The 23,062-nt window shown below is 37.2% G+C and overlaps 1 protein-coding gene across 3 annotated transcripts in view; it reads right to left on the reverse strand.

The window, feature by feature from the left end:
• Window positions 1–23,062, reverse strand: part of LOC137378480 (myelin transcription factor 1-like) — a 179,766-nt gene that overhangs the window by 58,750 nt on the left and 97,954 nt on the right. For 2 of the 3 annotated variants that reach the window (XM_068048809.1, XM_068048808.1), the window contains exons 1-3: window positions 4,370–4,451; window positions 2,361–2,415; window positions 1,916–1,946 (exon numbers count right to left, since the gene is read on the reverse strand). In XM_068048809.1, coding sequence (XP_067904910.1) covers window positions 1,916–1,946; window positions 2,361–2,415 — 86 coding nt within the window. In that variant the 5' untranslated portion in view covers window positions 4,370–4,451. Of the gene's footprint in view, window positions 1–1,915; window positions 1,947–2,360; window positions 2,416–4,369; window positions 4,477–23,062 lie in introns of those variants that run through there. The other variant, XM_068048810.1, reaches the window with a different exon arrangement.

The raw sequence follows: 23,062 nt of genomic DNA on the forward strand, positions 1-23,062 counted from the left end.
ACAACAATCGACAATGTTTTCATGGCCACTATTAGACTAGCTTTTAATTCCAGATTTTTATTAATTGAATTCAAATTTCACCATCTGCCATAGTGGGATTCAAACCTATTTCACCACAGCATTAGCCCAGGGATCTGGAATACTAGTCCAGTGACATTACCACCACACCACCGCCTCCCCAGTACACCACCGCCTCCCCAGTACACCACCGCCCTAACTAGCCTCAAAATGATGTCATGTGATACTGGTGTACAAAAGTTTGTTTGCAATCCTATTATCACTTTAGTTTATTTATTTTAAAAAGGGTTGACACCTCTGTGAAAATATTAGAGATGAAACTGTTTAAAATAGCCTGTCCCTTTAAAGCCACATAGTCTAACTGTTGAAAATCTTGAGGAAGATCAGAGAAATTAGAGGTTAGTGAATGAAGTTTTCAGATTGCCAGGTGTCTGTAAATTTCTAGCTCCAGGTCAGAAGAAACCAGCACCAAATGACAGTCTTTATTTATACTTTTGGCACTTTGGAGTGTGATGTCCAAAGTGTGATAAATGCATTTTCAGTCCTCAATATGCACTATGGTATCCTTTTACATTAATCTAATAAACAGATTTATGGTTTTGTTTTTGAAGATTCCATTGATTATTTGAATATCTAGAGTGGAACTTCAGATGAGCGCATGAAGCATTCCTTTGTTAGTTTTCCCCTGTAATGACCAGTGACTTTTTCAGTCACATTATAAATTGTGTGAATGCCACCTGCTTTATTACAGGAAAACATCATAATTTAGAGCTAAATGCTATAGCTAATGACATGGAATATTCAATAAGTTAACAAAAATGTGTGATAAATAATCTCCATTTTTTAAATCTTTTATTTTCTGTGTTGACCATTGCCCATTCTTAGGAGTTTGTTGTAGAAGAAAAGCCACAAACTTCTATTTTGCCTTGATTTGGTTGTCAGTAGGCCTGCAGTTTTGAATTAGTGCCGACAGATACTACTTACTTACATGCCTTACAGTATTTCAAAATATTTTATATGGTTTGCCTCTAGCACTGTTTTACTTGGCTGTTATAATTGTACTTTTAAAAGCCAATGCTCCAAGGCAAATTGACTACCTCTGTGAGTTGGAGCCACCCAAACATTTTTTGAAAAAATGTCACATCACACTTTCCAGATTACACTAACTATCTGTGCCATAGCTCTCTCCCCTTGTCGTACCAAATTACTACCTATACCCAGATCGTTGCTTGATTTTATTATTTGGCAAGGGTCTTTGCTAACAAGATAATTTTGCCTGATTTAAAACATCAAGAATAACATCTTATAAAACTGTTATTGGAGAAACTGGACTTCTATTGTTTTCTAGGTTTTTTTTGATTTCCAACGTATAGCGTCTTTCTTTTTATGTAAAATAGACTCTGAAAGCCGACTACATTTGCCCAAAACTGTAGGTGTAGTTTTTAACTAATAAGCTCCCTGATAGTCCTAGGAGAATACCAAGTCCATTTTGAGGGCCAGGCCTCATTACTATGCTGCCGGTGGGCTGTAAGCACTATACAGGCGCAGCTGTAACTTGCCGGCTCTGGGGTACAAAAGATTGGGCAGCCCAGAGAGCAACCCGTCATCTGCAATCTAGGTCCTGGGGCAGGGGGTAGGTGAACAAGTGGCCGGGGGTTAGGTGAGGAGCCAGGGGGGCAATGGCCCACATTATTCTTGTGAAGCCTGAAGGAATATGCCAGATCGGACTGGGAACAGGCCCGTAATGTTTTCATGATTATTGAGTTGCTTGTGCCCTGTTTCTGCTTGACAGGACCAATGAAAATTGTCTGCCATGTCTATTCAGAAACAATCTTCATGAGGCTTAAGAAAAACCTAACAAGCTAAAATCCAATTGAATATTAAGAACAAATCGTACCTTACATCCTGTCCCACAGGCTCCACGGGTACTGGGCAATTTCATGAAAAAGAAGTGAATAATCATGACTCAGTTTTAACAGGTAATTGGTATCAAACATAGGTGCTAATGAACCATTATATAATGTATTGTGATATAATCAACATTTAAACCTAATCATACAATAACGTTTCAAACATAGCACCACAAAAGTAACAATGAAACAGATGGATAAATCTATGCAATAGGCTATTGCATTACAAAGCAAGGTGGAAAATGCAGTATCAGTAGATATAGGTTTTGTAGGGCATTATAAGGTCAATTGTACTGAATTAAATTGTACCTGTATTGGTTAATGAACTTGCTGTAATAAAATTAGCAGAAAAATTATTGCAAACCTGCATTATTTCAGTAACTACCAGTGATCACCAGAACATTACAGAAAATAAAAGGTAGTTACACTTACTCCTGATTCCCTTCGAGCGGGTGCGCAGCCTCTTTTCATCAACATCTTGGTTCATCTGTAAAACGAAAAATTGCAGTTAATGGACTGTAGGTTTAATTTTGTCTCAAAATATGTGCAGCTTATACTATGCATGATCAGATCGGTTTCCAAAGACATAAAAGAGAAATTACTCTTGTATTTATTATAAATTATTATGGTATAAATGCTTAACATATACCAAATTCTTCTCTTCACCATTTTAATGGAGACATTAACCTGTTTATGGTATATCTATTCATCTGATATAATAGCAGAAAGATACAAACAATGGCAACAAGTTGCATTTATATAGCATCTTTAATGTGTAAAAACATCACAAAGAACTTCACAGGTGTAATCAGACAAAAACGATGTTGAGCCAACAAAAGAGATATCAGGAGTGATGACAAAAAACTTGGACATAGTGGTGGATTTTAATGAGGGTCAAAAAGGAGGAGTGTGAGTTGGAGAAGCAGATAAGTTTAGGGAAGAAATTCCAAGGCTTAAGATCTAAACAGCTGAAGGCATAGCCACCGAAATATTCGTATGATAATATCACTGAGAGTGAATTTCAGGCTATACCCTTCAAAGTAACTATGATATATTTAAATAAAAGCAAAATACTGCGGATGCTGGAAATCTGAAACAAAAACAAGAAATGCTGGAATCACTCAGCAGGTCTGGCAGCATCTCTGGAAAGAGAAGCAGAGTTAACGTTTCGGGTCAGTGACCCTTCTTCGGAACTCTCCGAAGAAGGGTCACTGACCCGAAACGTTAACTCTGCTTCTCTTTCCACAGATGCTGCCAGACCTGCTGAGTGATTCCAGCATTTCTTGTGTATGATATATTTAAGATTGGTTGATATTTTATATAAAGGTAGAAAGATGAAATACTGTATTATCACATCAGCAATATCAGAAAACACAATTAATTTCTATTTTTAGTGTAAATTCCCATTGGTAGCATGGTTTGCACTTACTGCAGTGGAGCAGGTGTGGGATAGGCTGCAATTCTATTTATTAGGCTTTCGATATACAGCACTTCAGCAATTCCATGATCTCAGAGGCTTTTTTCACAATAGACATATTACTTTTCATTACGGAGACCTAAGTTCAGCTAAACCTCTATTTAGCATTTTATTCACATACATTTGGAATTTGGCAGCTATGTAAATTATATGTACTATGACTTGGCAATTGCTGCTTTCAGCAAATAAATTATTAAAATAGATGCCACATAAAACTCTAATGTGTAGTACACACGATCTGTTAAATTTATATATATGTTGATCTGGCAAAAACAAATAATAAGATAGTATTCCTTCCATGAATTTTAACAGAAAAGAGGCTAAGAAGGTTTGAGAAGGATGGTTTCTAATAAAGGTTTTATATTGAAGCACTCCGTAGGTTGTAAGTGTTTATATATGCAGCTTTCTACAGAAAACAGCATCAGTAATTTGAGGCCACAGACTTTCTAGATATAGGCACTCTATGGTCTTTTAAATTCTGCTACTTTGGAAGTGATCTATTGGTTTAATGTGCTGTAGCAACCCGTTTAAATTAACTTATGTGTCTAAATTTAACACAAATCAACTGATTTTCCTTCTGTGGACGGCAGAAGAAAAACACAGAAAACATTAAAATTAACAAATGATCATGGGAAGTAATACATTAACTGAAGCAGGACACCAGGATCTCAAATTTTAAACTTTCATGATTTTCAGCATGCCGTTTTTCTACATTATGTTCAGGACGAAAAAGCTGCTATATTCTCAGATTGCTCTTTTGAATAGTACTCTAAAGCAAGTAAGTGGAGCAGTTTGTTGGGAATTAGGAATATTATATGCAATATGTATACTGTACTTTATCATATTTATAGTGTTAAGATGCCAGATTGCATCAGCAGCAGCTAGAACCACTGCAAAGTTCCACTTTTATTTACAACATGACCACAACAAATGTATCACTGAGAGTGGAAACCTTTTTTGTCACCTTGGTGTGTTTGTTGTGCAGGCAACTGGGTGTTTCACAAGTGCTGAGCTTTTCAGTACTTCCTTGAGTCCAAGTCTGATTCAGCAGTTCACCTCTAAATTCATTTTCTGTGTGATTCAAAATAAGACTTTTTTTTTTAAAAAAGCACAACATAAGTACTCAAAAGACAATTTACAGTCAACTTGAATACATTCTGAAAACTTGCCAAGTTTCATAAGAGAAAAATGCTTAGTGTATGATGAGTAACATGCAAACTATCTATTTGGCCATCAGTGGCACAGCTGCTACCCTATGAATCCTGCATAATATTAATGAGATCACTCATCTCTTTTTAATTATTTTTCCAGCTCATTGTACAAATGATTGAAATAGCATTTTAAATCTATATCAAGCAATAACATTTACTAGTAACTTATTCACATCATTTGACAGTTGTGCAACTAAATTCTACAACATATATTTCTCTATTGTAATTACATCTTCCAACAAGCAATGCAGTCATAATTCAAATCAAAAATATTATGGAGATGAAAAACTTCAAAATGTATTTAGATTTCATAAGCTGAGGAGTTTCAAGAAAAAGTTTTTGCTGCATATAACTGTGTAAAAGATGGCAGATTGGTTGCTGTGCTAGTTATTTTCCAAGCTGCTGGTGCCAGAAAGCATATTTGACATTTTTCTTTGGACAGTTGAATGCCCAACATGTGCAGCAATCTAGCACCATACTTAAGACTCTAAAATGTAAGCTACTGAGAAATCCATACAGGTTTCTGTTTGCCTGAGATGGAATGACCAGCTCTCTTGTGGTAAGGACATACACCACTTAACTGAATCCAGAAAACTTAGATGCGAGTTGGCAGAGCAAAGGTTTATAGACATTCAGCTGTGAATGAGGATACTGTTGCAGTTCAGCAAGCTAAGACCAAGTAATCTACTAACATAGAATAACGGTAACTTTCCTGCCAGGACCACCTTATCAATTAAGGCATTGACTTGCAGAGTTTCTGGAAACAAATGGGAAGAATCTCAGGCCCCAGTGATAGGTCTTCCCTTTCAGATTTCATTAGTGAACCAGGTTGCCTGGTCAATCAACAGTATCTTGAGTACTGCAGACCTGCCTAGGTCAGGTACTGGATTAATGAATCTGCCACAGAGTTCTGAACTTCCATCGGCAGTTATTTCTGCTTGGAGGCACTACAAGCCAAAGAGATCCCACTTACTTCCTCCTAAGGAGGATAATCATGAGTTGGTCACTGGACAACTGCTAAGTACAGGTGTGAACCCTACTAACTGGATAACAAGTATCAGGGCCTTCTTGAGAATGGCTTGGCGAGCAGCATAACTCCATAAAATGTATGAGTACATCGTCAGCATCCTTCTTACCACAGCATGGATACATACCATAACGTATAGAACAAAAGTTTCACCAGTTGGAGATGTGGACCTCTGGCAGCAGTTTTTTTGTTTAACCTAGTCATGTATCTGTAGGTAACTCTTTCCAGCAGTTGTCAACCCAAGTCTCAGAGTTTTCTCATAAGCTATATAACAGACTGCTTTAAGTGTAGTGGATTAAAATGCACACAGCAGCTTGTGACATGCCAATCACCTTAGTGTTCCTGATTTCCAAGTTCAGAGCCACATACCAGGAATACACATCCCTAACGGGTTCATCCAAGTCCTCACGTGAGGGACTTTGACAAAGAGATATGTGCACTTTGAGGCTGGCTCCTCCTCAAGGATACTCAGTGACAGGCAGGCCAAGGTTGTAGCCTTCCCTACAATTGTTTCCCTTTTCACTCAAATCCATGGCACAGCTTGATCTTGAAATTCACACGTGGGTTAGAGTAAACTCTTCTATTTCATATCTATGACTTCCGAACCATGAGGTAAGGCTGTTTGGACATGTCTTTATACACAAGCCTAATTTGAATTGGAAGTAAGACAAGAAAATCAAAGCATTCTTCACCACTTCCTAGCCCTCACTGACAGATTTGCTTCTTCAGTTTCTTAATGAGCCTAGCTGAAAAAAACCAAGCATCAACAGACTTTTGGGCAGAAGAGGGGAAGGAATCAGTAAATTTTCTTATCTATCCAGTATCTGCAGTAGTACACAGGGGTCATTCTACATCACTTCCTGTGATAGGCAGGAAAACTCAACTGAAATGTTTTCTTCTGCTTTAAAAAAATCAAAACAAAATGTTATTTCTGTACCTCTTCATGAAAAAGTGCTGAAAAAGTCTAATATTCCAGTTTTATGTTTTTTTCCCCAAACCAAACATGGGCCAATTCTAAAGACTGAAACCCCGACTCTGCACGATGTAGCTCAGCTATCAGTAGTTGTGTTTTATAGATTAAAAATCATCGTAGCTCTAATTAGCTTGTCCATTTATTTGCAATTATCAGATAAACACATATCAGTTAAATTGCCAAGAGAAAGAAGACAATTTAAAATTAATTCTTACTGGTCTCGCATTCAGCAGCTAGTCAGCTAATAAGTACTTCTAAAGTAATTGATACAGGACTCAAAGTTGTTTTTTTGTTTGAGAGTTAAACTGAGAGGTCACCTGATAACAGCACTGCACTCCTATCTTGGTGCTGTCAGTTCAAACACAGCCCAGACTGATATTCAAACTTGTCTGAAGCAGCTGAAGCTGTTTCTTTACAATGAAACTTCAAAACAGGTTACAAATTTCCTAATTTAAAAAATGTTACTCTCACTAGGAAAAAAGTGAAACTTGACACATCGACAGTAACTGCAGAATTTAGTGGGGCATCAAAGTTTTCCTGCATAGAAAAATGAACATATTTTTCTATTCTACTTCAGCAAGAAAGTTTGCTTTTGTCCTCTTTGTCGATACCCAGGACCACTATTCTGTTCAGTGACATTAAATGCTATTTTTATTCCGTGCCATTTATCAATTTTGGGATCACATCCATGATTCCATACATTTATAATTTAGCTCCATTAGTTAATGTTGACTAAAAAAAGGATTGAACAATTTTCAAGGATTTTTTTTACAGTATTCTTCTATTGGGTTCATTTTACCATGAACCCCACAGATCAGTTGGATACTGGTAACCAGCAAAAAATATAAATGCTTTTCTCTTTCTTAAATTATTGCAATTACCTCAACGGTCATTTTTCATTTAAGTGATTGAAAGTCTACACCCTGAATTAACTGATATATCTTAAAACAACTAGTTGTGCGTATAGGTTGCTCAGTGTAAATGTATGTTTAGCCAGAAGTAATCTAATTTGTTGGAAAAGTAAACATAATATTGTTTTATTTTTCATAATATTATCATATTATCTGTATATGACCCTCTAAACATGGAACTCTACAATCTACTCCATTTCATGCATACTTAATGGACTGTGGTGTGTGTATAAATAATTAGATATTATTTTTCGTTACTTATTTTCCCATGTGAAAATCTCCAACTTTTTCTGCTTGTTCCTCCCAGGGTAAAACATTTTTCCAGAAATCACTATTTATGCACTGCATATGGTTAATTTTCTGACTGCATCAGCGATCTTGGCTGCAACTCCATCTGTTCTTTTTCCCAGAAAACAAGGAAGGAATAGGACACAGCTGATAACCACCTCCTGCACAAATGTGAGCATCAACAAAAATTATACAAGTTTTGCCTTATCGATTTTTACAGCATTTAACTTAAGATCTTAGATTTCATGTTACCAATGAACTACTCCATATTGTTCAATCCTAACCCTTATTAATAATATAATTTACTCTCAGATTTGACATTAGAATCAAGTCAGTACTTTTGACTGCAGTGCAAAGTTAAGGCAGGTTTTTGTAAAACTTGCAGCATAGGGATGTAAAAAGTGCTTTTGATTTGTACCTTTCTGAATCCATATTAGCTAAAAGCTTTAAAATATATGCCACTATGTATGTTAGGTCTACACTGCTTTTCAGTTATATTTTAAGCATTGTAAGTTACATACATACACTGCAACAATAAACAGCTAATGATCATTTTGGAGTCTAGGTCAGTACTGAGGATGATTATATCCATGCATACAGTCCTCCTATTGTGCAACATGGTTTTGGCACATATTGATTTACATTTTGGAACATCTGAACTGAGCCAAAGCAGATCCTTACTGAACCTTCAGCTTCAATTAACAATACATTACACCATAATGCATTATACCACACTCACAACCAAAGTGCATACACAATGAAACACACAACTGCATGCTATATAGCTTTCTTGTCCTAACAATTGATCAATAGAGATTAGATATGGGTAAAATATACCACATAAATGCATGTAAATACAGTAATAGTAGGTTTTTTAAATTTTGTTTTTCTTCAAAGTTGTCAACTTGCTATTATCCTCCAGTCACTGCTTTACACTGTCAGTAGTCAACAACAGCAAATTCACTCTGACAAATTGGAAGACAACAAACTTAGTTTCTGCTTTTGGAATTTTTAGGCTAAATTTTTGAACTATGACTTTGAGAATCCTGTGATGAGCTATAAAACAGGAAATATTACAGTTTGATTTCATTTAAAATGCTGTAACAATAAGAGGAATGTATACTGTATTAAACCCGAGAACAACCAAAACTATGCCAAGATTTAAGGAGGCTTAAGTTGGTTGTCCAGTTTATTTTCTCTGATCAGTATTAACATGCACAAAAACTATAAAATGAAGCTTCTTAGGTGGTTACATGACACACATAGTAATAGAAGTTTCTGAGGTTGTTACAATTACCCTGTGTGCACAGTGTATGTATACATACGTAAAAGTTACAATGTTCAGCTAGTTGAAGTTTTAATATAAGAAAAACTTTTACCAGCTGAACATAGTAACATTTATACACAAATCACTTGATCAAATTAAAAATAAATGACCAATTGCATACACATTTAAAAATGAATCCTTTGTGACTCTTCTCATGTTTGGCAGATTTCAATTTGAAATGTGGTGGGATTAAACAATGGCTTCCTGCTGACTACACTTGCTAAAACCACGTGATTCCTTTCTTACAAATGTAAATGGACCTTTACAGCTTGCCGGAGATATACAGTACAACACATGTTTTATATTTCATCCTGTATTTTAATTTTTTAACAACAGTTGCAGTGTAATTAGTATTTCAAATTAGAACTAATGGATCTCATCTTTAAAAACACTCAAACAACAAAGATAAAACTTGGTTACATGGTTATTTTCTTATTGCTGAATAAGGTGTAAAGCAGTTTCAATACTTATACATGACTGTTAGTGAATCATCCCTTCTGTACCATTTTGAGAAGGATTTTCTAATCATACAGCCAAAAAAAATCCCGAAAAACAAATTCACAAATTAAGTGGTTTTCGGAAACAACTTCTTTAATTGTAATATAACAAATGCAGAGTCGGTTGAAAGGGAATAATGGGCTCCTCTCTGCTGCAATGATAGGATTTGTTTCTATAGGTTAAGTATTTTTTTCACTGATTATTGACTATGCTCTCTGGAAAGCAAGGAGCTGCTTGAAACAGCTGTCCTTTTCTCACTGCTAATTGCTTTTTTTCCAGGTCTTTATTAGCAAGTCACCTGTTCCTGTCATTGTGTAATCAATGATAGAAATCAGCACTTTCCCACAAATCATGCAAACAAATCTGTGCAAAGCTAGTCCCAGAGAACATCTACAACCAAATAATCTGTCGGCATTGTAAACATTCTGCCAAATGGCTTTCAACTAAAATACAAAACAATTAGGAGATGGGAAGTATTCAAGCTATTTTTCCTCGAGCAACGCTTCCACATAAAAGTAGACTTTGCTTTTTAACACTAGAACAAATCACAATAGCACTTGGCTCGAAATTTGCACTTTGTTAAGAAGCAGTAAACTAATAGGACTTATAACTTAAATAATGAATTTTTCTGTAAATTAATGATTTTGCATTGCATGTTTGAGAGAATATGATTGCAGTTTATCAGTGTATAAAACACTGTTTAAAGTTCATGTGAAAAGTGAAACTTTAAGGTATCAATATAAAATTGGAGTAGCTAACTAAAACTTGTATTGTTATATTACATTTTATTAATAAATGTGTTAGTTTTGCAATACTATGAAGCAGGAAATGTACATCAACTAAATTAAATTTTTGTGTGATGCATCAAGGTTTTTCTAAATTCAAGCCTAATTCCCGAGGAGCTTATCTTTTGAAATAATACAATAGAAACTCAGAATCTTTCCACGAAGCCTTATTTGAACAAATCTTACTTTCCTGCTCTATTTGCACAGAATGAGTTTTCCAAGAGCAGGGATCCAAAGTACAGAACACAGGGAAACAAGGAGAAAATCCATCACTAGAACCAAAGCTTTATCTGAGATCTTAGTTATTTGGTTTTTCTATGAAAAATGTTCTCACCCGATTTAACAAATGCTAAAGTCCTATACAGTACATCAAAAAGTCACCTTTGATTCTGCACCTAAGTAACTTATTACCATGTTACATAGTTTTTGTACCATCAAGAACCTGATAATTCACACAAACAGCTGACATATCAAAACAGCACCAAAATTCTTTTTTTACTTGAGAGTGCACAGATCAACTTCGTCGAAAGGGTCATTCTGGAATTAGTGAGTTGGTCATTGTTTCCAAAATTAAAATGAGCATATGGAAGATGATGATAATGGAAGCAGATGAGGAAAAGGCGGTTCACGAGATACAGCTAAAGTGATATAAATTCAACCTGAAGTGGCTTCTATTGACAAACAGATCAGCTGTGTCCGTACAAAGCTCAGAGAACAGAAGAGATCCAACAATATACTGGATGTAGCTGTAAATTAAGCTCTCTCCAAGCTGTCCCAGTTAAACAAATAGTTTTTCCCAACAAGGCAGGACAGGCAGTTTCAGTTATATTTATCAGACTTCAACAGAGGGCAAGAACACAAGCTTTGTCTTCCTTTGTCAGGAGGAGAACATTAATATTGACTTACCTTTTCCCCACAGCTATTGTCCACCTCGGTGAAATGACATCACGGAAAGCAATAATGAAATCTACAGCAGGGGCTGGGCCACGGCAGTCCACAACGGAGTATGAGACATGTGGTGGTTGAATTAAATATTTGATACTCCAGTGTGTCGTATAAGCCTGCTAAAGGCTGTGTGTCATTTACTTAATGACCAGTCTCATTAGTTAGATGGCAGAGAAGGCTTGATGCATTTTCTGTGTAAATACACTACCCATAAACCCTTGGGGCTGCAATATATCTGTTTACTCTATGAGGAGAAATGAATTTACTGTATACTATCTAATAGGTGGTCCTTGAAATTTAAACATCTCAGAACTATAGTTTCATATATCCTTGTACCTACTGTGTAAAAAAGGAACACCATATACTGCTGGTTAATGCATCCAATCTGATTTAAATTTAATGGGTAAGATTACTTACTTTAATTTTTGCTTTGAACTAAAAGGTTGTTAATGTCACAACTGTCAACCTCCCCCCTTGAACCATACTTGTGGTAGAGTCCTAGGATTCCTATTAGAAACACTGTAAGCAGCCCAGGATATGACAGATGCCCTAGGTTATCAAAGCTACTTCCTTTGTTGGCTTCAAACCTTATTAGAGGCAAAGGACAGCAGCCATTCATTAAGATCATTTGAGATTTGCATTCAAATGTCATTTTCTATCTCACTTTACCAGGTTGTGCATATAGTAAGCTTCTACAAGCCAATCTCCTCTTGCCAAAATTCTATTAAATTCTTATCTCAAAGCACCAGGCAGTATTATACATTGCACTTCTTTTGTTATGCATTATGGCTGAAATCAATCAGCAGTGTCTGGTGTGGATCAGCTGTATCATGCCATTTTTAAAAGAATAACAAAGAAACAAACAACCTAGCAGAGACCACAGAGCACTAAGCACAGAAGTAAGCCTCGACCAAAGGACATCTCTAGATGCAGAAAAACTTTGGTTTCCTACAATATACTTTTAACTCACATTAATACAACTGACTGCAATTACACAAACCATTGTTGAACAACAGCACAGAGAGACAATGTACATACAATTTCACACAAAACCACATTTAGGAAGGAATCTGAAGTGAGTCATGAATTTAAATAAAAATAATTAAAACATAATCAATAAACCTTATAAATTTATCAACTCAACTAGCGATTTGGCTCTGGTTATATGTAATTTAAAAAAAACAAGGATCCTTGTAAGAGAATTTCTACAAGACAGACACCTTGGACAGCTCCTTTCAGTCTCTGAATGATCAGTACAGGACAAAAACATGGTTCAGCACTTCAGTCAGCTCCAGGGATTTTTACTTCCTGCACAAAGCTCACTTTGCTACTGTAAACATGACTTCAATTTCAGAGCATTTCTTAACATTACCAAAGAGAAAGTATAAATATCAATATCCATCAATTATTGAAGAGTTATAGTGAAAATACTAGTGAAAGTAGTTTATGAAGATTTGTTGAAAAGCTGCTATGCAATCCCAAACTTTAAAAAAACTCAATTTATCTGAGTTTTTATTAGTTTACTTAATTCTTGTACAATTATATTAATACTTTTAAGTAAACAAATAATATATACAATAAATGGATTAATATTTCTATTAAAATAACAGAGAAAACAATTTGATTTGAGTATTTTAAACATTCGTATAATAACTTCTCCAGTAGTAATTTTTAGGATTCTATGTTTTAAGTCAATAGTTCAGAAGTGGAGTTGTACTCATGTCTTGGAACGTAAAACTACTATGGTGCTCTTTTGACCAACTCTCACTAATTTGCTACTTTTCAAACTGCATTTCCTCAACCTGTTTCATGATAAAGTAACTAAACTTGAAACTTGTACACAATGTTGGAATATTAATTGTAAAAGAGATTATACATCTAGAAAAACAAAATTATTCTATCAATGATGTTAAAAATAGTTATTGAAAAAACTGATATGAAAATGAATCTAGTTATTGTGAACTATTTTCAGTTCTACAACTGCTAAATGTAACTTTTACTTTGAACAAGTTCTGAGTTAAACTTTTTGCATAGTCAATTGAGGTAGCTCCTTCAATTACCAGCTGGAACTGAATTCATTTTTCATGTTAGTCTTACAACAGATTTTGAACCTATGCAGATGGGCAACTCTAATTCAGCAGACTACAATTAGTCCTGTTGTATGCTGGATGCAACTGGTCAGCATTAATATTGTATACGTAACAGCTGAGCATTTGGAGTGAAACCTGCCCGTGGCAGACCCTGGCAGATGGAAGCAGCATACAGAAACTTTTAATAAGCCTTCAGGCTAACATTGTCTTAATGATCCTTGTCAGGGGCATATCAGAATCACTGAAGAGACAAAACTTCTTTGTTTGAAGTCCGAGAACAATATTATATCCGTTTTCTTTTCCAGTACAAAGATTTGTTTTAAGGAAACTAAAGTTTAAATTACATTTTGCATGCCCCCACTGCATCAAGATTACAGAATTACAGATTACCTTGCAATGTAAACTAATGCACTCCAAAATATACTCAAAAAAGGATAAACAAAATAGAATCCGGAAAGTATCATTAAAAGACTACAAAATAATGCAAAGAACAGATCAAAAGTACATATTTTGTTTTGCACAGACCCGTATAAAGTAAACTATGATTATTCTATTTAACAATTACAAAAAAAATCCACAATTAAGTAAGTACAAATGATGCACTGAACAATTACATTTGCTTATTTTAAATCTCCACAGCTTGACCAATGCCCTGAATTGTCAGCTGTGCTCTAAGAGGAATGGCTATAAGGAAAGTAAATGAGTTATGTTTTGTACAAACCAAGAAATGTTCCACACAGCTTCATTCTTGCTAGTCTCTGTATATCTGGAAGAACAGTATAGAAGTGAGTATCATTCCTGGAAAGTTACTGCCAAGTGCATACAACTTATCAGTTGAAGGGGCAGCGCTGCCTGGCAGCTGCACCAATCACAGCCAATTTTCTACATAATTAAAATTCAATGCAACACACAAGAGCCAATCCTGTTGCAGCAATGCTGTGTACACAACACAATTGTCATTCAAGAAGAATACAATACAAGAAACTACACTCAGCACCACATTGATGTAAAAACTTCCCTTCTCCTATTTTGTTGTTTGTTGATTTTAGGTTTACAAAGGGCTCATATGGCAGCTCCCCAGGATATGAAACACACCATAGTTAAATGTAAAGTCACCACACTCATTTTACACATCCCACTTTACGTCAGAATATGAACACCTTACCATAATAGTTACTCCTGAATTTCTTCTTAGTCTGTCACACAAAACACAATAGCATACAAACATCTCGAAAGAAAGGACAAGCCAGATCTATGCAGCTATATTTCTAGTTGCATGTTTTCTGTGACATATGTCCTGCTAAATAGATGCTAGCTTCACTTTATTTAAATAAGATGGAATTGTACTCCTCTACAACAGATGGCTCAGGAGATAATGATGGCTGAGCACAGGAGATTGAATGGCCCTGACTCTGTTGCTATGGCAGAAGCTAAATGTGTAATGGATGCAGCGCTTATTAAATTTGCTAGCTCTGTGCTTTCTGCTTCCTGAATGAATGAGCTCAGTGAAAGAGGTATGACCAGCTAATGTTTCTGGATAGCTTTTTTTAAAATCCCATAATGCCAGACACCTTTAATATTATTCCCAAAGTCTAAGGGTCATTAACCTATTAACTTCCCCAACCCCTCAAGGCCTTTTACCCCTACTGCACACACACTGTACCCTTTGACAGAGTAACTTAGCAGACCTACAAGAAAGCAGAAGTGCCGAAAGGCATTGTAGCAGTATTTGCATGCATTTGTGGCATGGCAGGGAGACATCAAGCCCCCTAACAGGCTGTGCAAATATGAGCCTTGGCAAAGAGTAAATACAGACAGCACTCTACAAACAGAGCCCAATTACAATGACAAAAGCCTGCCACACTTATGGGAGGAGCTCTCTATCCCGGACCACAGGCCACTGAGTGAGCAGCATACTTAATAGGCTTTCTACAGAAGCCTGGGCTTCCATTACCAGCTGTCACTATAGAATAGTAAAATGATCCAGACTGTGGATTTAAGGACAGCCAGTGAAAGGGAGCAATTAATACAAAAACAAATGAATTAAGCACAATTTACTGATTGTGTCCAATGATAAATCAAAACAGTAAGAAAATTTAGTTGGTCAAGGGCACTACTCAAATCAGCAGTTTACGTTGTACATAATAAAGCACAGTACGAGTTTAACATGGTTCTTCATGGGCAGAAACTGTCACATGCTGTATAACTGTGACATGTATACTGAGTACATTTGAATAGCTTGTTCATTTCTGTATGATTTAAAAATGAAGAAAGTATTTTATCTGTTATTTATAAAAGAAATAAATCGTTTTTCATGATGTCTATCCATTGAATTTTCTTCCCCACTAAATCTTTTTTGAATTAAGTGTAGTGAAAGTATTTCTTTGAATAGCTTGTCTACCTTTTTAATGAATATTTGATTTTCTAAAAGAAACAATCATAGCAAAGGCAAATAAATTACTGTTCTCTTATAGAGTAAATGCACTGTATTTTCAGAAAATTACCAGTGTTTAGAAAGAGCCAAACTTTGCTGCCAGCTCTATATAAAAGAATGAAATTGCTGCAGTATTAGTTGTAGTGACACGTAATCTGTTTGATAGTCTTGCAGTTAAGCCCCATAAATCAGCTTAGCAGATGTCCTAAAGTAATGTGGCACACTTCAGAGAAAAAATTGCATTCTTTCAAATTTCAGTCATAGAAGAAAGTAAATTAAGACTGTCAGCCTCTGAGCCAATGACAATTATTCCAACAACGTCTCCTTCCTACTAACTACCGCCTTCCACCCATTCTCTCCACCCTCCCCACCCCCTCTGATAAAATCCAGAGCAATCAGCACAGACCAAAACATAATGCCTCGCCATGTGTTCATCTTGGGTTTTAGGATTACCAACTACAAGCAAGGGAGAACCCCAGGGAAAATAATGGCTCCAAATGAATGGTCATTGTCCAGCCACCTGGACACCCTGAGTCCGCACACTCATGTACTACAGGGGATTTAGGTGGCCACACATGCAACTCTTAACTTTAACTGAGCCAGAGATTTTGGCATCTGTATGCAAATCACATTCTGCCATGGAGTTTGGTGTGAGAGTACTTTATGCAGAGGTGGTATACCAAGCTTGTATTTCAACAGTTTTCTCATGTGTGATGTTTGCACTGTAGCCTTTTACTCTCTATGCTGTATTTTACATGCAATATTACTTTTCAAGTTTTTTAGTATCATCCTGCTTCCACTGTGACACACCTTTTCCTTCTACTAGCATTTCATTTCTAAGTCTTATTTTCATACTGTTCCTTTTTCAGATCTCTAATTTATTCAAATTCTTAAATGCAGCTACCACTTTTATCCATTTTAGCAGAAGGCACTCAAAATACAACATGAATTATTCATCACAACTGTACTGAAGCCAGTTCCTTCCCTAATGTGCTGTGTTCTAATGCACTTTCAGGGTAGAGCTATATATTTTTTCGTTTAATGGTGTTTTATACCCGTAAGACCATAACTAACAATTACTGTAATCACAGAAGTAAATTAAAAAACATGAAAGTTAATCTTTGAACAAGTTAAGCTGTTTTAACTACAATTAGGTAAAGATACCGAACTAAAATGTTTATTGTCTTAACTTTAAACTGTGATTTACAAAACATATTTTTCGGATAAGCATTATTTTTTGGCAACAATACTTTAATGTTTTGAAGTCTTATAAAGGTTCACTGTTACCTGACTTTCATGCTCTTGTCAAGGCACTTTGTGGTCTGAGAATGAAAAGCACAACTATAATTTTACCTAATCCTGACAATATTTTTATAGTCTGGAGCAACATTATAATCTTGTTTACACAACCAGTGTTGGGAAGTTCTGAGTGGGATAAATCAGTGCAGACCTGACAAAATCGAGGTAAATTGGAATTTTGAAATAAAAAATAAAAAAAGTTGGAAATAGCTGGCAGGTTTTACAGCATGTGAAAAGACATGTGTAGACTTTTCATCAGAACTAGGTTGAAATGTTAACCTGTCCTTTCTCTTTTCAGTTACTGTGTGTTTCCAGTCTGTACTAATATCATCTTACAGTTGCATGGTAAGAACACAAATGGAATTACCTCAGTACTTGTTAGCCCTAACAGGCAAAGAAGCAAATATTTGTTTGGGCCTATTTTTGTAAGCAGCGCACATCCACACCAAAAGGCCTAAGGATTGATGGAAATGGATCCTCAGGCCTCATCAATATATTTGGGGTGAGTGACAATACTGGTTGCTCTTCCACTTGAGGGAAGTCATCAATGTTGGACCTCAGGCAAGTCCCAGGTAACAGGAGGGGTTTGTGGTGATCACTACGCCTGTGGAGTCGGGCGAGCTCTCCTGCCTCTAAGCAAGGTGATTTTTAAAATTAAATACTTGGCTTTATTTGGTGGGCACATGACCACTGAAGAATCCTGAGTGAGGCAGGCCCGACAGCTGCCCCATCCTTTGCTGACTAAGTCCAAGGGCCCAGAAGCAGGCGTCATGCCCTTAATTCACAGATTGAAGGGCCTAATGCCTGTTTTGGATAGCTAAAAATGGTACCCACAAATATAGGAGTGGGACAAACAGCTATGCAGATAGGGTGCAGGCTGTACCTCTCCTAAAGTGGTATGCGTTACACCCATTCTATGTCCAATAAACTGGCACAATACATACCAATTTCTGTCCCAAGATGTTCAAAGAGCTGTGCTCTGTTTATCTCTGACAAACATCTGCATACCTGCCTGCATGGATTGAGGATTGGTGAACCCACAGAAGACAGAGAGTTGGGATTAGTGGGTCTTTTTCAGATTGGAAAGACGTGACCAGTAGAGTGCCACAAGGGCCTCAATTATTTACTATCTATATTAATGACTTGGAGGAGGGAGCAGAGTGTAATATATCCAAATTTGCTGACGACACAAAAATAGGTGGGAGGGCATGTTGTGATGAGGACATAAGAAATGTGCAAGGGGATACAGATAGATTGAGTAAGTGGGCAAAAACTTGGCAGATGGAGTTTAATGTAGGAAAGTGTGAGGTCGTGCACTTTGGTAGGAAGAATCAAAAATCAGACAATTATTTAAATGGAGAGAGACTTCAAAAAAGTGCAGCACAGAGGGAGCCAGGTGTTCTTATGCATGAAACACAAAAAGTTAGCCTGCAGGTGCAGCAAGTAATTAAGAAGGCAAATGGAATTTTGGCCTTTATTGCTAGTGGGTTGGAGTTTAAAAATAGGGAAGTCATGTTATAACTGTACAGGGTGTTGGTGAGGCCGCACCTGGAGTACTGTGTACAGTTTTGGTCTCCGTATTTAAGAAAGGATATACAGGCATTGGAGGTCGTTCAAAAGAGATTCACGAGGCTGATTCCTGGGATGAAGGGGTTAACTTATCAAGAACGGCTAAACAGGTTAGGCCTTTATTCATTAGAGTTTAGAAGAATGAGGGGTGATCTTATTGAAACGTACAAGATTCTGTGGGGGTTTGACATGGTAGATGTTGAGAAGATGTTTCCACTAGTGGGGGAATCTCGAATTAGGGGACAAAGTTACAGAATAAGGGGACACTCATTTAAAACTGAGATGCGAAAGAATTTCTTCTCTCAGAGGGTAGTGAATGCCTGGAATTCGCTAACCCAGAGAGTTGTGGAGGCTAGATCACTGTAAGTATTTAATGAGGAGTTAGATAGATTTTTGAAATATTGGAGAGTTAAGGGCTATGAGGAGCTGGCACAAAAGAGGAGTTGCGGTCTGGGGCAGATCAGCCATGATCTTATTGAATGGCGGGGCAGGCTTGAGGGGCTGAATGGTCTACTCCTATTTCTTATGTTTACTCCAAATATTTTCATTGCTTAATTCCATTACCCAGACTCAATTTTGATCTTTTCCTGACCTCCACTTTTCTTCACAAGCATTAAAAAAAAATTCCCATACCATAGTAAAATGCCTTTAATCAGCCACTTCATGGTTCTGGTTTCCACATCATCGGCCAGTTTTTACATAGATTTTGATTCGCTAGTGTAGGAGTGTCAAAGCTTCTGGCTTTCACAAGCTGCATAAGTCCATTTAATGCGGGTCTTGGTGGGGTGGGGGGGGGGGGGGGCACAAATAATTTAATTCCTTGTTCCCATTAATTTACTCAAGTTGCTGATAATAATGGATTTAACGGTCCTGATTTAGAATTTATCCACCAATGAATGTACAGCCCTTTCCCAACTTGATGAGTCAGACAATAAGAAATGTAAGTGTAAATAGGAATGAGTTGCTTAACCTTTAGGGTTTAGGGCCTGACACCCGTCCCAACCTTTACTGACTAATTTTAGCAAGGGGCCCAGTTCAGGGCTAAATATGGCTCATGGGCCACAGTTTTAATACTTGGTCTACAGAGCGCCTTATGTTTACAAACCAACCTGAAAAGTACATCTTTGACAGGACTTCCTGAGACCTAAAGACTTGATCTGCAATAACTGCATTAAAGCAACTAACGAAGTGACACAACTATTAAGAATCATTTGCCCAATTGTTCTCAAAGCATTTTCTCTCATAGATGGTGTCTGATTGCAAGCAAGAACGTTATGATCTCCTATTTAACCTTGATGTGCCCATATGACTTCACTAATACCTGCAATACACATAGACTGGGACTTTCAACTTCGAAAGTGGGTGCAGGACATGCTTTAAACCTCCTTTAAGGAAAATCTGGATGAGGTGCATAACGGTAGCTTGATCCAATATTGCATGTTTTACACCCCAGTTGAAAGTTCTACCCATGTTTTGCCTCACTCATCAGAATGTGTTTCATGGTGAATGGAGTTAGCAATTTGGAAATGAATCAACCAGACACAAGAAGGGTTCTGGTGGGCAGAGCTGGTTAGAGTTCACAGTGGAAACCTTAGAAAAAGTAATTTCTTAGAAAATTACTGCAGCATCTTGAAGAGTAGTTTTGAGTAGGAAAATTGAATATTCTAAAGCAGCTGTGGTACATGAATATACACATAAATAGCTAATTATAAGGGGTGCAATGAAGATTTAGCTCTGTGTTCAGATCATTACTAAACATTTCTGTTGCACAAGCTTTGTTTTTAAATGGAATAGATTATGAAAATGTAATCAATATGGAATAGTTCACATATAAATTGCAAAAGGTTCTCAACAATATTAGTCCCTGAAATTTATTCTTGGTAATGATGGGTCTTCACGAAAGGTAGAATATGCACCTTCGGATATAGATAGAGCTAATTTTTCAATAACATTAACCCGTATGAGGCCGCCCGCCCTCCACCTCCACCCCCACCCCCCCCCCCGCACCTTCCCCGCCATTAGGAAAATCACCCCCGGCCTGTCCTGTGTCATTTGATTTCTCTGCCTCCATACTTCATAAGACATTCCAACTCACATTGCCACCTTCAATTCTTTTAGACCAGAAGAGGCTAGGTAACATAAAGCTAGCTGGGAAACCAGAAATTCCACTTTCAATCTCGGAAACAATATGGTTCAAAACAACAATGAGCAACATTAAACCTTTTTAAAAAGATACTGGGGTTTGGGGGGGGGAGGTGCTTTTGTGGGGTGGGGGGAACCTGAATTTAGTCAATGCCAGCAGCACAAAATGGGCTGACAGTGACTCAGCAGCCCATTTTAGACCATGCCTGATTTTCTTTTCCAGTGAAGTCAATGGTTAATGAAAATTGGATGTGGTGTAAAATGGGCAGCAGATCCACTTACAATCAATCTACTTTGCATTACCAGTGCTGACCAATTTCAACCCCTGGATCTCAAAAGCTTACACTAACATAGGAAACAAAATAAACAATCCATATACAGAATAATTTCAAAATCCCCAAACTGGCAAATGCCTGTTGGCAATATTAACAAACATGAAATATCCCTCTATCCAATATTTAAATAGATGCATTAACTAATTTAAAATAAATAACAACATCTGAGTTAAAGTAATGGACAGAGGAATGTTTGTCCATTAATATTGTCAATAGTAGTTTCTACAATGGAAGGGAAGATTGGAAATTCGTTACATGCCTTAAGAATAAAGGCTACTAGTGTTAAAAGTGATTTATTTAACTTTTGTTTCAAAGACTATGGGCAATAGTCCTAAATCAATACCATTTCAAGAGAAGAAGAGCTTGTCTATTCAGTTTTGAAGGCTGCATCCATGAAATTTCTGCCTTAAATCAAGATGTTTATTCTCCTTTGCAACCAGATGTAGACATTAATGTTTTGTTGCAATGTGATTACTTCACATGTGCTGGAATGCAAAATGCTTCAACATATCTTGCTTATCAGGTACTATTCTTACAGAATTATCTTTTATTTTGCCAGTGGCCCTGTCCCTGTCTTCTGATAGTAATCTAGAATAATCTCATAACCAACAATTTACTGATTTGGCACTCCAATCCTTAATGGTACCATGTATTCTATCTTTATGTGTTCTTTGCAACCAGAAAGAGAGGCATCTCCTGTGAGTCTAAGGAATTTGCAGGGCATTTTCATGGGGAGTATGCTTTACAGCTGTGTTATCAAACCTCAAGCTACATAGGACAGATGACCAAAAATTTGGTCAAAGAGGTAGATTTTAACGAGTGTCTTAACCAACAACAACTTGCATTTATATAGCATCTTTGATGTAATAAAACATCGCAATGTGCTTCACAAGGAACATTATAAAGCAAAATATGAAACAAGCCACATAAGGAGAAATTAGGTCAGGATGACCAAAAGCTTGGTCAAAGAGGTGGGTTTCACAGAGAATCTTAAAGAAAGAGAGGTAAACAGGTGGGGTAGTGGAGGGAAGGTATTCCAGAGCTTAAGGCCTTGACAGCTGAAGGCACAGCAGGTAATGGTGGAGTGATTAAAATCGGGGATGCTCACGAGGCCAGAATTAGAGCAGCACAGATATCTCGGAGGGTTGTATGGCTGGAGGAGACTACAGGGATAGAGATCGGAACCTGCTGGAAAAACCTGAACTTGTCTGGAGTTCGGAAGCCGCTGTTCCAGCTCTAAACATCTGTCAACTGTGAAACTGACGGCTGAGAATTTAAACAAAAAAACTGACCAATCACAAAGCTGCTCTGGGGAGAGTTCCCGCTCTCTGCAACTGTCAGAGAAAGAGGGGGACAGGTGGCGGAGGGGGGGAACCATGGGGGGGAGAGAGAGAGAGAGAGAGGGGAGGATGGGGGGAGAGAGGGGGGAGAGGAGGGAAGAGGAGAGAGGGGGGGAGAGGGGAGGGGGAAAGAGAGAGGGGGGAGAGAGAGAGGGGGAGATGGACACAGAGTGCAGAGAGAGAAAGGGGTGAGAGATGGACAAGAGAGGCGATAGGAGAGAGAGAGCAAGAGGGGAGAGAAAGAGATCAAGATCACTCCTGACAGATGGACGTCTATCTGGATTCTCCGCATCACTACATCAAGTGTGCAGGTAGACATTGACTACTTGTACAAGCAAAAACAATGTTGGGTATCTCACTAAATAGGGAGAAATGTGTTTTAAATCGGAGTGTGTTTTGATGGCATTAGGTTGGCTATACACTTTACATGCAAATTAATTGTCCTCATGTCCGTGGCTGAGTCAATGGGCTGAATTTTCGCCA

Source organism: Heterodontus francisci, chromosome 16, assembly GCF_036365525.1.
Source record: "Heterodontus francisci isolate sHetFra1 chromosome 16, sHetFra1.hap1, whole genome shotgun sequence".
NCBI classification, from domain to species: domain Eukaryota; kingdom Metazoa; phylum Chordata; class Chondrichthyes; order Heterodontiformes; family Heterodontidae; genus Heterodontus; species Heterodontus francisci.